Source organism: Neolamprologus brichardi, chromosome 8 (assembly GCF_056152115.1).
Source record: "Neolamprologus brichardi isolate AB-2024 chromosome 8, ASM5615211v1, whole genome shotgun sequence".
NCBI lineage: Eukaryota > Metazoa > Chordata > Actinopteri > Cichliformes > Cichlidae > Neolamprologus > Neolamprologus brichardi.
Window position 1 is genome coordinate 11510587 of NC_142111.1, and position 17019 is coordinate 11527605.

Consider the following 17019-nt stretch of genomic DNA (forward strand, 5'->3'; position numbering starts at 1 on the left):
ATTACAGGTAGTAAGTTATATACTTTATTGCCAAAAATTTTGCCTTCATCAGTATAACTTGAGTGATAATTCCATAGCATTTAATATGATGTTGGCTCACCCTCTGAAGCTATAACAGCTTCAACTTTTCTAGGAAGGCTTTCCAAAAGGTTTAGGAGTGTATTTATGGGAGTTTTTGGTGATTCTTTCAAAGGTGCATTTTTTAGGTCAGATGCGAAGGCCTTGTTCACAGTCTCCACTCTGATTTATCCCAAAGGTGTTCTATTGGGTTGATCAGGACTCTGTGCAAGCCAGTCAAGTTCTTCGACACCATACTCACTCGTCCATGTCTTTATAGACATTCCTGTTCCTCTCCTTTGGAACAGGAAGGGATATGTTGGTATGCAGTGTCAGGAATATTATAAGTTACAGTTATCTGATATCAAGCTGGGAAGATAGCTCTTAGATTACATCCTCAATCTTAAATATCATGACACAATTACTGCTGACCTCAAATTTATCGATTGCCATTATGTGACTGTTTCTCAAAGTAACAGTTACTGACTTAAACAGAAACTTCTTGTAAATGCTGGCACTGATATACACCATGTCCTTCCAGTCATGAATTCAATGTCAGTCTCCAGTTTCTTGGACGGCTTTGGATTTCACTGTGTTCTCACTTCATATCAAATTATATCAATCACTTTATTGTGGTATCCTGTTCCCGACAGGCTGATAAACAGTGTTAACTGTGACAGTCGGTGCAAAATGTCACTCTATCAGTCATATTCAGCCGGTGTTCACAGATGCCCACATTTGATCAGAAATCTTAAACAGACACACGAGTGGTGTTACTTTTTCATTTATTTTAAGTTAATTTCAATGATTTTAAGCAATTTTAATGTCTCTGAAAAAGCATCTCATGACTTTTAGTTTGTTATTCATTCAAGCTGCTATGAAGATTGAGATTCACATTAGATCGCATTGACATTCATACATTATAAGTCTCAATAGTAGAAATATGTTCAATTATGACACTTTATTGATATGTTTCTATTTTTTCTTCAAAATATAAAAAGATAGATCATGAACATTCCATTGAAATATACTTTATACAGTTCTTGATGAGTTGTTCTTTGTTTTACAACATTTCAAAAATAAAATCCGGCATAAGTCACAACCAGATAATCCAGTGACCACCTCTTCGCCCCATTCACTCTCCTACTTAGACCGCAGTACAATGGACTAGTACTTAAGTCTGTTTTAGACAGTTTGATAGCTTCTAAAATGAATATGTCTTCATCTTTGGATGCATAATGATACTATGTACTGTTAGTTCAACGTATATTGGGTATGACTTTGTTTTAATCATTATATTTCTAATTAAAATAAGATATATGATATATGTTAGAAAAATGTAGTTAGTATGATAACATTGATAACAACTCTGTTATTATTAATTTGTAAAATAAAATATTTTTCAATTAGTGTGATTGCTAAGTTACTCTATGGAAAACCATAAAGCCACTACACATTGCAATCATCTAAACTGATGACAGAATATCTGTGTCTCAGGGAGCATACAGTAAGTGTCTATCAGTGGCATTCGTGGTGCAGATTGCATACCGTGTCCTCAACTTAAAAAAGAAAAACAGAAAAACATATTAAACATAAACGAGCATATAAAGAAAATGGTTACCACTGAGTATGTGTCATCCAAGGACCACATGACACTTTCCCAACACCTGCAGATGACATGTCCACATACATAATAGTCATTGTCACAACAGTTGCACCTCCTTACCATGTAAAGCAAATTTGTTCTTTTGGTTACGGTGAGTGTTTCTACATGAAATTTATAACATTTTTAACAGATTGTAAAAATAAAACAGACTTAGCACTCTCAACATTGTAACTCATTCTCTTTAAACGTGTCTAAATCAAATGGCAGTATTATGCATTGGAAAAGGAAAGACATCTTTTTCAGCCTGGCATTGGCAGAGCAGCCACAACGTAGAGAATGAAGGAAATAAAGACTGTAACCATGAAAAATAAAAAGAGGAAAAGACACTACTTGGCCATAAAAACAAAAACAGCTGGGTGAAGCACAAGGTTTTTGCAAGTGTGCGCACCATTGCAAGAAGTTTACCTCTGAAATATTCATAAACATCTTTGTGACCATCAAAGCCATGGTAGCTTAATGCCTTCCAAAATGGGAACTGAAATTGTGAGTTTTAAAAAGATACGGGACCAAAAAAGAAATTCCATGGACCATTTAATGCAAATAGACAAAAGTTCTAGACCCTGTAAAACCAGTGTAGACTCGACAGAATTTTTGAAGGACTTCTACAGTCTACATCACACCACTGAGTCTCATATTCTGGTGAGCCTCCAACTGCAATGTACTAGGAATGGACAAAGAACCGTGCAGCTGCCTGAGCTAAGCCCTGGACCAGCAGGGCCTGAAACTCACTTGGAATACCAAGACAAGGATGAGGGGCTTAGAGAGCACTCAACAGTGACATTATTTTTTACTTATTACATCATTATCAATCTCCCCTTGGTGGACACTGGTATTTCTCACCCTTTCGTTCCCACTTTCTGACATCATTTTGGAAGCTCTGGGTCTTTTTGATTGGTACTCACATGACTGTGCTGTTTGCTGTAATAAGCTGCCAACTAGCCAGCTGGATGACGATAATCATGGTAAGTGACGAATGCAAAGACCTGACCATCTAAAAAAACGAAGACGAGCTACCTCTACACACTCATGCTGACACTGCGAGTGTGAGTAGTTTTCAGTTGCCTCTTGGAGGAAGACGTTTCTGCTCTACAACACGGCACAGTGTTTATAGTTATCAGGACTGGATTCATGACAAACAATGATAGGAGGCTAAGGGAATATGTCAAGACTCTGTTCCCCCCCTTGAGAGATTATCAAGTCATAATGCATGCGTTTTTACACATCACTGTGAGGTGTTCACATTATCGTCGTCTATATACTAGGATTTTTTTTTTTTATCTTAGAAAGAAAATAGCAAAACACCTACATCCAAGCACATCATTGACACACCTGAGTCCTTAAAACCACACAAATTTTGGAATGGCAGTTGGTTCCATGCAAACCTGATATCTCCGACTATTTGCCAATATAGTATCTTTTGTACTGTTATTGGTCTTTATTGGATAACCTACACATCTACTCCCATGTTTCTATGAATGGAACAGAATTGCCTATCCTAGCAAAATCTTGCCATGGGACATCCAAGGCCTTTATAAATCTCTAACACTGAGATTTTAAAGATACTCCAAGGACTCAAGGTTCTCCATTTGACCTGCTACAATCTTGTGACAACTACTGTATTATTGCCAAAGAAAAAAGCAAACTATGAGTAGTATTCAAGCTGTCAAAGTTGTGGTATGGAGTGCTGCTGTTTTAGAACTGCTGCTGCTCTTGCTGCTGCTGCTACGTAAGTTGTGCAAATGAATCAAGGAGGAAAACATGGACCTAACAAAAAACCAAAGAACATCCCAGGAAAGAAAGCCTTTGCGCAGGTGCTATAGGCAAAGTCTTGAACGACCACTGTTGACTTAGAAGAGTTAAAAAATATACTGCTCAGTGCATTAGAAAATAAAACAGTGACAGAAAACGTCAAAAACACTGGAATGACGAATGTAGGGCAGTAGTAGCAGAGAGATTTCATCAAACAAAACATAGTTCAGGGTGTACTTTGCAAACATACATGTTTCAATATTCACATTTTTTTTAACTTTTCAAAACAAAATATAGCTCTTCTCTTTCATTATAATCTTTTTTAAAACATTAATTGCATATAACATTTTTTTTAATTAATTTTATATATATTTTTTTGTATCTCTAGCACCCTTGTCTTCAACTAAGGGCTTGCAGAAAAGACAGTCATGCAAAGTAGTCATGCTGGTAAACAAAGTTACAAAAATGCATTATCTTTTTTCTCCATTTGTTTATCTCATCGTCCATCCTCCATCATCCCCATGTCTTTGTAGGTGCAGTCTGTCATTGCTCATTGTCTTTCAGAAAACATTTTCTCAGTGCTTGTGGGGTAAACAGCTTTGCACACCCCTCATAACAGATTATTTTCTCTCTGTATTTTTATAGGACTTTGACTCCATTTCTTGATGCCAAATACTCAAATTACATTTGCATCTGACTCTTATTTTTTCTGTCATTCTGGACTTTTTTTCTGCTCAGAAATCTCCTCCAAAGTAATGGAGAGTTGTGGATTTGTTTATCAAAATATAGATTTGTTCTCTTTGTACACTTCCGCGTTTGCTCTACTCTTGGTCCACGTCTTCTGGTTTAACTCTTCGCGTAAGGGTCCCCGAAATGGGCCATCTTTATCTTGACACCGACTTGCCCGTGAAATCGTTCACATCAAGGGCAAGTGAGAGATGGGGCAGTATGAGTCCTGGGAGTGCTGTGCCTTGACTGGCAGTGACAGCCTTTGTGTTGAGGGAGAATATTTATTGGATTGGTCCCTTTCAAAATAACATTGAAATTACAACCACTGGAGAGTGAATTAAAAACAGTTCTTGTAGTGGTATGGTCTTATTTGTCATTCAGGAAGGCTGCTATCCCTTGATCGATGAGGACTTCATCTCTCTTTACTTCCCATGGCTGAATGCTGAGTCAGTCAGACATGGGAAAATATTCTATATGTGCAAATCAGGATAGGGATAGTGGCAGTTTAATAAGTAAGTTCTTTTGGGCAGTGAATTGTAGGGCAAGTATAAAACTCAACCTTAATGGAATATTTCCTCAATCTACAACACATTAAAGAAGGTCATTCAGCAAGTGCATGCTACAGGACCTTTGGGCAAGCCCATGTCGGTACATGAGAGATAAAGACAAGTCTTTTCTCACTATTTTGTTGCAGTGACTGTTTCAGGTGAGTATAAATGTACAGTAAATGCCATATGTGACATGTTTGAGCAGATGCTACATGTGCTTTGTTTACATGTGCTTCACACTTGGTATAGTTTGTAGTTTTTTTTATATCAGTGCTGTGAGGAGGGCAGTGTTTCAGTCAGATAAAAGTTAATGGAAGACATAGATTCAGTGGCAAACATATTATACACGTGCTAAGCTTGAACAAGGGACCATATGGGTGTAATATATATATATATGTATACATATATACATATCAATATATATATATATATATATATACACACAGGGTCCCCCAAATGGGCCATATATATGTATATATATTTATGAATATATATATAAAATATATGTGTGTGAATGCCAGGTGTTTTAATGAGGAAGACCAATCCTTTGTCTCTCGTGTACTCGTTTTTTGTTTTTGTTTTTTTTAACTGGAAAAGGAACCCAAGAGGAAAATGACATCTAAAAGATCCCTTGAATGCATAAATTCCTCTCTCTGTGAACGGTTGATGAGTTAAGTCAAGTTATTTCCCAGCCAACAAATGCTACAATATGTTAGCAGAGATGCTACATTGTTCATTCAGTCCCGTTGAAGACGTGTTTTTTTTTGTTTGTTTGTTTTGTTTTTTCAGAAACTCAAAGTTGCTCAGTTGTTCAGTACTGTAGACAGCACTGAGTTGGTCTTCATACAAGATGGCGAGTATTAGTGTCAGAGAGATGTCATCTGGAATGTGAACTAAGGGGTCCTTTTTTCTCCCAAAAGTGTGTAAGTGCAATGCTCAGTCAGTTTGCCAAAGGAAAGGAAAAGAAAAGGTCAGTCAGACAGCTGTAAAAAGTGTGGTTGGAGTTCCGAGAGGCTGCTTTGGTAACAATGTGAGGAGCAGACCATATGATTTTTTAATTCATGATTAACCTCTGGTCTCTCTTGTCACCCCAAAGATCTCCTTTAAACTGTCCATCCGTGTGACACCTGTCGTTATGTGGCTCCCGCCGCAAATTTGTGTTTACCGGTTATGGACTCTTCATTAGAGAGAGGGCGAATGCTAGAAACTTAACACTGTAAAGAAAAGAACAGAAAGCCATTAATATCAGGTCCACAGAGTTTGTGAAATAGCATGCACAGTAAAACGTTATAAACAAACTGATTAATTTATAAAAGTGCTTAACTGATATAAACCAGTCTTAGTTGTAAAGTCATTGTTTTTCTTGTTCTCATATTCTGAATGTCAATAATAGGGACTTTTGTAGTCCAGGTTATTAATTCTGTTAATATTATGTACAATAGGAAAATAATCAAGGATTGCTATTACCTGTAAACTGCAGGTTAACAGTGTCAGAATGAGGTTCACACATTTAAACTGTAATGACATCTACAACAAGCTACAAAAAACCAGTCTGTCTCATAGATATGTACAGACAGTAACTTTGCGTATAACTTAAGTTCTGCAACTCTGCACATAAAAAATGAGTGTAGAGGTTGCTATTTTTAGTACATTCCTGTGAAGTCCCATTCTGACAAATTGCATTCTGCATTTGTGATGTTAGCCGGATCCCCTCCGTTGTGTCCGAGGAACAATGTCGCAAGGAGCCAAATATGGCAAACAGGATGGGTGAAGACTGTGTCATTGCGGCACGCACCACAGTTCTCTAGCAGTCACTGAATATATTACTCTGGGGTCTATGGTGAAATCACAGATGCAGAGTGCAAGTACAAAGTGGACGTATAGGAAGCAAACTAAAATGACAGCATTGCTGGGTGTGGTCCAGAGCTGCACAAGGAGATTGGTGAGATTTAAGTTGGGATAGATTTTGCTTATTATGGGCAGAGTTGCTGTACTTTTTTGTAATCACACATTTATAATTTATACTCAAGTATCAGTGACGATAAAAATGACAACTGACATTATTAAAAAAACAAACAATAGACTGAATGAAACTTGCTACCAGCCAACTGACCAACTTTGCAAAGTTGCACTTCAACTTTCAGTGAATACAGCAGTCATTGTTAAATCGGTGAGTTATGCACAGAACATTTCAAAGTGAGCAGGATTAGGGAGACTCTAATCAGTTCTTCACTAGTCTGTGTGAGTGCGTGTGTACATTTTCATTTGAATGATGTGTATACTTCACGGAAAATACATTTTTGACATTTTGACACATGGACACATAGAAACATACTGAATGCCATTCATGGAGGTTTTCACATCCACAAAAGTATTATTGGACTTCAGATTGTGAGATTGTGGCATTACTCCCAGACACAGTTTCAGGGGTTTAACACCTACCCTTAAGCTACACTTGAAAACACAGGTACTAATTCCAGAAAATGCTTGTCAACAACACCCCACTATGAAGTTCATTCATTTAACAAATCTAGCAAATTGTGTGATGCCATTAAACATCTTTCAAGAGATAAAACACTTCTGTTGTGGTCACACCAGCAAACATTAATTTACAATGCAATGATCCATTGTTGATGCTGTATAAGCTCTTCCTGTGGGTCCTTCATCTCTTCATTTGACTTCCTTCTTCTATCAGTATCCAGTAGAAAGGTGCCAGACAAAAAAAAAAACCAAACAAACCAAAAAAAAAATAAAAACACAGCACAGTTCATAACTAGTAAAAGTCACTTTTGCAGTAAATGTAGCTTACAAGCTTACAATTACTGCTCAGTACATCTTAATTTAACCAAGACATTAAGTGAAGTCACTGAATTCTGTTAATATCAATAAAATATTTTTTTTCTAGATGTGTTAAATGCAGACATATAACCGTTACTGTATATGACTCTCTCCTATTGTCAAGTGAGAGCTCCTATGTATGAATATAAATACATTAGCCACTATTGGACAGTAAAACAATATTATTTGTCTGGTCATAAATTACACTTTAATATCTTTTTCCTCAATTTAGTACAGTTATGTTTGCAGACATCTTCCCCAGCCTTAGACTCATACTTTGTGTATTGCCCAAAAATACACAAAAACACAAAATACATAGTGCACAAAGTTGAAGGAGGATGAGATTCGTCGTTATTGCTTTGTTTTCTTTTTTTCATTTTGATAGATATAGCAATAATATTGTTATTGTGAAAAATCTGACATTGTGACAGCCTCATTTAGGATCTGATGTTTTGGGGACAAAATATGCAGTTCTGACTGTGTCTTTGTCTTATTCACTCATTTCCACACAACATAGCTACGAAGCTATGAACATGGCATAAGTAAAATAAAACAACAAGAAATATCTTTAACATTACACAAATACCAAATACAGGTGTCTTTGACATTATTCCTATGCTCTTATATTGCTCCAGCACTTTACAAATGTAAATATTACTGCCTGATTTGTTTAAAGGGTGGTGTATGCATTATTTTAATCTGTACATTAGTTATAAATTTGATCCCTAGGGCAAATTCAAGGAACAGTTTACCTAATTTTTCCCCTGTTGGGGATTTGAGATTTTATTCACTCATCATCCTCTTAATGGCCACTACAAGTTAGTCTAACTATCTTGTTATGCACAATAGTGACACACACAGGCGTTTAACTGAATTCACAGTTCCACTTCCACCCTTCTCAAAGCACAAAGTTCAGCTTCATTCTCTTCCTTTCTAGAAGGTTTTTACAGTACAGTTCTGCATATTTTCCCACAAAGCTGCACATTTATCAAACGTTTTTCGATACATTAGTCGTGATCACTAAAATATTCATACTCATTGTACGTTTATATTGATTAACATAAAGCACATGTACTCAAATCAGTTCTTATCAAAGCAAATACCAAATTTACACTCTGAACCTTCTTTCAAGCCATCATTACAGGTCACTGGATAATTACATAGATTAAAAAAAAACCCTAATCATGTGATAACAGTAAAGCAAAACATAATAATAATAAAAAATATGCAAACATACCTCAAAAGTATGTATTTATAACTGGAAACCAAGTTTGTGCATGGGACTTTTAGGATTTTTAGGGAAAGCCAAACATCACTTTACATGCATAGGAGATCAGAATCAGGGGTTATGGAATTTCTTGCCCTCCCCTCATATGGTATACATACATAGGTTGTGGCTTTAATGTATATGTAGATACAGATATGTACATATTTAGTAAAAACCACTGACCTATTAAGCATTACATCAAAGGTCTAGCTAGTTAAATCTAACTTTAAGTTAAGCCTACATGGGCCTCATAGAGGCACTTACAACATACTGCCTGTTTCGTTTACTTAAACAATGGGTGCTTTGGAGGATTCTAGGATATTTACATTTGTCACAACTACTCGTTTCTCTTTTTACTCAACATATAGTCAGTCGATTCAGAGGCAATACAAACTGAATATAAACAAATACAGTACTCTTGTAGTGTTAATGTTAGGATAAGGTTGTGTGAGGTGTGGTACTCCCCTCATTCGCTGTTAATAAGTTAAAGCATTCAAGCAAAACAATCCCCTGCAGACATTGTAAATGATGGATGGACATGTTCTTTTACTGTAACACAAATTTACATTCTACACAAAGTTGCATAACATCTGAAGTCAAAGCATCTGCAAACTATAACATCCCCATTGTGGATGTTATAGATTGCGTAGACATTCTATGATAATACAGTACAGTAAGTGGGCACAAAAAAGGTTTAATGAGCACTGAGAAGCGATGTGAGCAAACCTATAGTCCAAAAGATTTGCTTGTGTGGACTAAGAACATCTTTGAGCATGTGATCTAGACAAATCAGTGATTCATTTCACTTCACAAAAGACTTCTCTGCAGGATAAATTAATTGAAAAACCTATCCCAGAGTTTTCCTATCTTAACTGTACAAGTTCAGTTTGACATTTTACATCAAGTATCTATCAAAAATGCTTTCATTCACAGGAAAACTAAATGTCGGCATGCGGTTTTGGATATTTTCAGACAACACTAAAATGTTGTAATTTTCTGACATCATAATCATGAAGTGAATCAACCTAAGACTACTTTGGTCTGCCAATATTTGCGATGGCCTTCAAAAACCAGCAACGGATGAAGCCAGGCAAGCATTACTTCTTACAGTGCCTGAATGTCAAAATCTATCCTAACGCAGACACTTAAACATCATTCGACAACAGATTCAAGCAAAACATTCAACTGATGTCACAGCTTTCATGTAAACACTGCATATCTAGGTTCACAAACATATGGGGTCTGGAAGCATGTGGAGAGTAAGACTTCAAAACAAGTATGGAAATACTTTCCTTTTACAATTGTCTGTAAAAACTAGTTCTGAAGCATTTTGATTTTTTATTTTTTGCTGTCTTCAGTCTATGTTCCTGTTGGTTAAGAATCCTATGAACAATTTACAACATTGTATTATTTTAATAGTTATTTTAGACAACCAGTGGCATTAAAATGTCATTTCTTGCCATGAAATACACAGTATTCATGAAAAAAAATACAAAATCATTAAAAAATTAAAGCGATTTAAAATGACAGCCTGGACATCAAAAAGTCTATATAGTGGCTTGAAATAAAACAAGAAAAATGGCTCGTGTCATCTGAATAACTTTTGTACATTTACAGCTGGTACAGCTAAATCAATGATAATGAGGAGATTGCCTGCTAAGTCTGTGCGTGTTTTAGATTAAAAATATATCTGTGTATTTACATATGTATGTGCACAGCATGTTTTCCAGCATTAACGTAATGTTGCATGTTTATTGCATTTGTGAATGTGTCACTATTTTTAAATTTTTTTTTTTTTTTTGCTTTTTTTGCTTTTGATTGAGATTGCTGAAGGTAAAATTATAGCGACAGCCCACCTAAACATGATGGTTTATTTGAAATTATTAAAGAAAATGTCAAAAAACCCTTCAAAGCATAAATGGTGAGGAAGAAATTAATTAGATTTAGAAAAAAGGAAGAGGCCAGTTTGATTAGGTGGTCCAAGGTTTTCATTGTATACTTGTTTTGTAATATTATCTGTTTCTGATGCCGAGACACAAGCTTCAAGAGTGAGCAAATTAACAATGATTGTTAGTAAAGTGCTTGCATTTGATTTAACTGTATAGTTAATTAAGTAGTAATCCATATCTGACATTGTACATTTGTTTGAATTTCCTTGTTTATAAATACTTTGCATTTAAATTTCTATAAAACGTTTTAGACCTACAAGTGCATATTTCATTTATATCACTGTCCTGATTATACTTCAAAGGCCAACTCAGTCATTTGCTACCATAAAACAGAAGATTTTGCTCTTTTGCCAAAGGCCATTTCAGAATAACCAGTTAGCATGTGTTGAGCCAAGCAGTCCCACTTATATATAAATATTTGAATGGTAAAATTTCTCACATATTGCCTTTCACTATAATTTGTTATCAAAAAGCTTAAAAAAAGACCTTGTGAATGTCTGCCTTACTGGTATAAGGATTTGGCTGACATGTGGGTAGATTTAAGGTTTAGATTTTGCTGTTACGTGGAGATTATGTGACAGTGCATTTGAAGGAATATTACAACGCAATGCAAAATGATCCAGTGGAACAATAAAACTATTGGGGAAATAAATTAGCGTTACAGGGAAGTAAATATGGAAAGCAATAAAATCTGATTTTTAAGCTATTTTTTCTTAAGTTAATCATAAGCATAAGCTTTAATTTTTTTCAAATCATTTAAAGTGTCTAATGAAACAATACATTTCTTTGTGAATGAGTATTGGCTTATGTATATTAGACATCTAGAATAACAACAATAGCAAGTGGATCAAGTGAATGTGCAAGCATCTAACAAAGGATTAGACAACGAGACAATGATCATATGTATTGGCTCCTAACAGCAATATAATATAAGAACTATTATTTTCAAGAGACATGTTCACCCTCAGAATTAGATAGCTCTTTTGGTACAATAAAACACATATTACTTTCATTTGTTTCTGATTTTGTTGACATCCCTTAACTTTGCTGTGTAAACTATCAGCATAAAGTGCCCAATGACGTCACAATAATGAAAATGAACTGAGTGTTAATTGAGACTTACATAGAATAGGTTGTTTTTTTTCCGACAGTGTGGATTGCTTACGCGGCGCTGTGTTCACTCGCTATATATTTATTATATTATGTATATATTTTTCTTTGTCTTTGGCTAAATAAACTAAATTACACAATATGGACAAAAGTACTAAGCCACTTACGTATAACACTTACTGGAGCTGCTTGACTATGACTTGACCATTTTTGTCCTGATGTTAATACCAGAGGAGCTTTGGAGGTTATTGACCTTTATGTGTGACCCTGCTTTGTGACCACATTACAACAAAACAACTTACAGTTGATTATGGACTTGGAGGGAAGATCTTTCACTGACTGACTTATTACAATGGTGGCATCCAATTACAGTATAACAGTTACATTTTTTAGAAGTGGAAAAAGTCTGTTGAATGAGAGGTGAAATGTATTAAAAACTGTTTAAAAAATGTGAAGGATTTTATCCAGCTGTGGCAATGGGACACTTGAAACACTTGAATTCAAAGATTAAGAGATGTGGCTCAGTAATTTTGTTCATATCATGTATCTTGTTCCATGATTATTTCACTGTATGAGTGTTAGGAGTCTAAGTTAATTTGGTCCAGAATGCGCAAAAATATTCATCTGAAAATGTAACTGAGCACATTTTTAGAATACCTTCTTGATGCGTGGCACTATTTTATTCACTAAGCAGCCCCAATCAGTTTTACATTACTTGTAATTATTTAAATAACCATGTATCTTTAAAGCTAAATTTTGCATTTAACTCCCCCTAACATGCTTCATAAACCATTTGATTCACAAGACAAGATCTCATTCTTTCTACATTCGAGTTCATTGTATGTTATTGCTATTGTATTTGCATGGCGTACAATGCAAATGGAGGCTTCAACGTAATTGGTCCATGGCTAATCTGCTGTATCTCTTATCAGCCAATCATTAACACAATTTCTGCTACAAAATGGAGGGGATGGGGGAACGACAGCGCCGCAGAGGTCCTGGAGCCTCATAGGTCTCAAACGGCGGGCTAGTAATAGGAGCGAGTCGCAGTGCTGACCCAGTCATTCCCGATATATTATTAAGACTGCGAGATTTTTCATAGCCGGTTGCTTTAAGACAATAAATATAATAATAAATCAGTTTAATAAATTGTTTGTATTTTTTTTGATGTCATGTGCGAATAAATGGAAAGAAAATCAGTGAAATGTTTACAGATAATATGAAAAATTCCCATATGCAGAATGTTTTTTATGAAGGTTTCATAGTTTTGAAACATGAACATGAGGTTGAAGATGTTAAAAGTAGGAATTTAAAAAAAGAACCACAAAAGTGAAGAGAAAAGAAAATGAAGGATATTAAATGAAAATCATAACGACATATAAAGGACAGACAGAGACAAGACAGACAAGACAAGACAAGAAAATGCGAGTTATGATATGCCTTTTTTTTTTCCTCAAAAAACATAAACGCAAAAGATTTGTAGATATTAAAAAATTTAACACCAATAAACAGGCCATTGCATAAATTACCCAACACCTTGTGAACGGTAACGTCCGATGTTCAGGTAATTTGGACAACTATTTGGCCAAAACCGCACAGTTTACACAACAGCAAATACTCTGATATCACTGATACATTGTAGTTGACCACATGAAGTTTATGTGGAATCATATCGTGCTTTGTCAGCAGCCCATTTTGTATTTACTTGGTATGAACTTGGTATAAACTTCAAATGGCCAAAACAAAAATGTCCTCTCAGCCACATTTAAATCACTTTGTACCCTCGGTAATCACATCCTGTTGTGAGTGACTACTGAGTCACTTTCTATTTTGATTACAGTGGGAAATGTGACATTACAAAGAAGTTCATTTAAAACTCTTTCCAGCTACAAAAGGACTTTTAAATTATAATGCGTGACACTTTGCATTTAGCTTAACAAATAACCAATTCATCTAAGAATGAGCACACTGGACTACATTACCTTTCCCACTGTATTTTTGGTCCAAAACACTTCATGCGTACATTGAGCCCTTCTTGTAGGAAGCAGCCACAAACAAGGTTGTGTTGTGCTCACAGTGTTGTTGCATCAACTGTAGTGAAAGGCCCCATTGTTAGATAGCAGCTATCTGCTCTAACAATGACTGACTGACTTATAGTGAGTGGAGTTTTATACATTTACTAGCAATGTGCTCATGTTAGCTGAAATGAATGTAATGCTCTAACACTGTGATGCTGGAGCAGAGTTTGTGGTTTCTGTACACTTAAGTTATGCATGTAAATTTTTGTCAAACTCCATCCACCATAAGGCCACAGTCAGACAACAAAGAACACCCACTGATCCAGTGTGACACCCTTTGTGTCTTCCTGTTGCAATGGAAAAATATGACAACATTCAGGGTCAAAGTGGCCGATTCTACCACTCTAGATAACCAACCTTAAATCAAAGTATTTTTTTTTTTTTTACTCAAACACTTTCGTCAGATGGTAGCTCAGTGACATATTAATGATGCATATTTGCATCATTAATATGTCACTGTGCTGGTCATCTTTGGCGTAACATACGACAAACACTTTTGAAAAGCTGCCTGGCAAATCTAGTGCTGCTTCATTCTCAAGTTAAGTTAGAGGAACGTTTTTCTCATACCACGCAAATGCATCAAGACAAACTGTCAGTTTACATCAAGTGGCAGCCATGTATAGAAAGACTGCTGACTGAGTACAACACGGGAGGAGAAAAAATAAACAAACCTGGTATGTTGTTGGAACTGAACAACGCTTGATAGTGTACTTTCAGAGTGAGAGTTGAAGATCAAAACTCAAGCATCTCTGCTTATTTATTCTTAATATTGTTTAACAGTTAAAATAGTCAAATTGAAATAATCTGAAGGTGCCTTTCCTATAGCTAACAAGCAAAGATCTTTTTATGGCATAATGTATGCTTGAAATCCAACATGATTTTAAGTTTACTGTTCAGATTCACACGTAAGAAAATGTGTTTTCTTTTCTTTAAAAAGGGAAACAGAATAGTCATGATCGTGAAGATTTACAAAAATAGTAAAGGCTGAATATTACACAACTTCTAATTTGGATTAATGCTCTGCCTATCTGAAGATATGACGTATGATTTATGGGGGTTCACAAAAAATAATCCTTTATAAGAACTTTTAACAAAAGTCGATTCTTTGATTTTAGTCACAAATTCCTTCCAGTATTTTCTATATATTGTTAAAGATCACCATGCACCATGCTAAGTGTTCCACTCTGCTCACGTAATAGCTATGTTTTATATACACTCACTCACTTTATTAAGTACACCTTTTCAACTGTTAAATATGGCAAGCATCTAACTAGCCAACCACATGTCAGCAAATCAGTTTATTTAGGCTTTTAGGATATGGTTGTTGGTGCCAGTGACTTAGCACCAAGCTGGTCTGATTTCAGAAAGTGCTATACTGGGATTTTCCCGCACAAATACCTCTAGAGTTTATGGAGAACAGTCCAAAAGAGCAAAAATATCTATTGAGCTGCATGTCTCTGGGTGAAAATGCCTCGTTGATGCATGAGGACAATGATCAGACTGCTTCAAGATGACAATAAACACTTGCTACAACTGAGGTATGCAGAAGAGCATCTCTGAAAGCAGATGTACTACAGTGGCAGAAGAATAAAACGGGTGCCATTCCCGTCAGCTAAGAACTAGAAACTGAGGATATGATTGCCACAGGCTCACTAAAACTGGACAACAGGGTACTGGAAAAACATTATCAGACCTGAGTCTCGATTCCATTCGGATGATAGGGTCACAATTTGATGTAAACTGCATGAACCCATGAATGGTTCAAGCTGCTGGTTGTGTAATGGTGCTGTGGATATTTAGTTGTCCATCCCTTTATGAACATGGTCAGAAGTGTACCAATATTCTGATGGCTGCTTCCAGCAGGATAACGCAGGATGTCACAAATCTCAAATAATCTCAAAGTGGTTTCTTCAGCATCACAATGAGCACCTTCGGAATTTTGTAGAAAAGGAGATTTTCACCATGGATGCGCAAGAGAAATATCCAGCAACTGTGTTATCCTATCACAAAATCATCATCGTCATCATCAAAATCGACCAGCAAGGGGTCACACCCGGTATTAGCAAGATGTACCTAATAAAGTGGCCCATGAGTGTATATTGAAATAAAGTTGGTAATGTGGTCTTCTTAATTTCTGGCTTTAATATGATCTCACTGACATTTAATAAACTGATTTCTTCAATCAAGCTTTTTAATGTGATTCGTAACACTTGCCGAATGGCATATCAGTAAAAATGGAAATTGAGAGACAGAAAAGCAGTTCCCATTTGTTGATTATATGAAAGGTGAAAGTGATAGAGAGCGATGAGATCAGGTGGTAACATGGTTGTGATGGTAGTTCAGCTGACATTAGTTTGCTTTTGTCACACACAGACTTTGTTTAAAAAAAAATCCAGGAAGAAGAAATATTGTGAAATGAAAATAAAATAAGTTAATTATGTCTCGGCCACTGCAGTCTCTCACAGTCTGCTCTCCTCCTCTCTGGGCTATCTGCTGCATTTACAACAACAATCATCTGTGGTTTTGTGCTCTGGGATTCTCTATCAAGGGAAACGGTGAGTCTGGCTGTCACTGTATTCAGTGATGACATAATTCCTGCCCAAAGTCACACTTAATTTACACTATAGAGGGAGTATGTACCTACCTAGAGTCAGACTTTAGTTACACTTGCACTGCAGTGGCGGCCTGGGGATGGGATGGAGAATGAGTGTTAATCACACAAGGAGAAGGCTATGTCGAGGGAAGACACAGAGGAACAGAGACAGCACTGCAAATATTGTTGCCAGACTGTTTTCCAAGCACATAATCATGTGAAATTAAGACTGACTCAAAAAATAGCCTTAAAAAAACACACTGTACAGTACTGTATGCATGTATGAAGGCAATAACCTGTTTTCAATCACTGTTTATAGCTTCATTGACTGTTTGATTCTTTGCTAAGAATGGCTACATACACACTGGTTCATTCTTACATGGTATAAAGATCGTATGATCTCCTGTTACCAATAATGAAATGTACTGATTTGGT

General features: G+C 36.0%; 1 protein-coding gene across 3 annotated transcripts in view; it reads right to left on the minus strand.

Annotated features, from left to right (window-relative positions):
- Window positions 1-825: 825 nt before the first annotated feature.
- The window catches only part of kcnc3b (potassium voltage-gated channel, Shaw-related subfamily, member 3b), a 53642-nt gene continuing 37448 nt past the window's right edge, over window positions 826-17019 (minus strand). For 2 of the 3 annotated variants that reach the window (XM_006808040.3, XM_006808041.3), the window contains one exon: window positions 826-5963. Coding sequence is in view for 2 of the 3 variants with exons in the window: in XM_006808041.3 (XP_006808104.1) it covers window positions 5950-5963 (14 nt within the window). In the remaining variant the exon portion in view is untranslated. Of the gene's footprint in view, window positions 13023-17019 lie in introns of all 3 variants that reach the window. The other variant, XM_035915433.2, reaches the window with a different exon arrangement.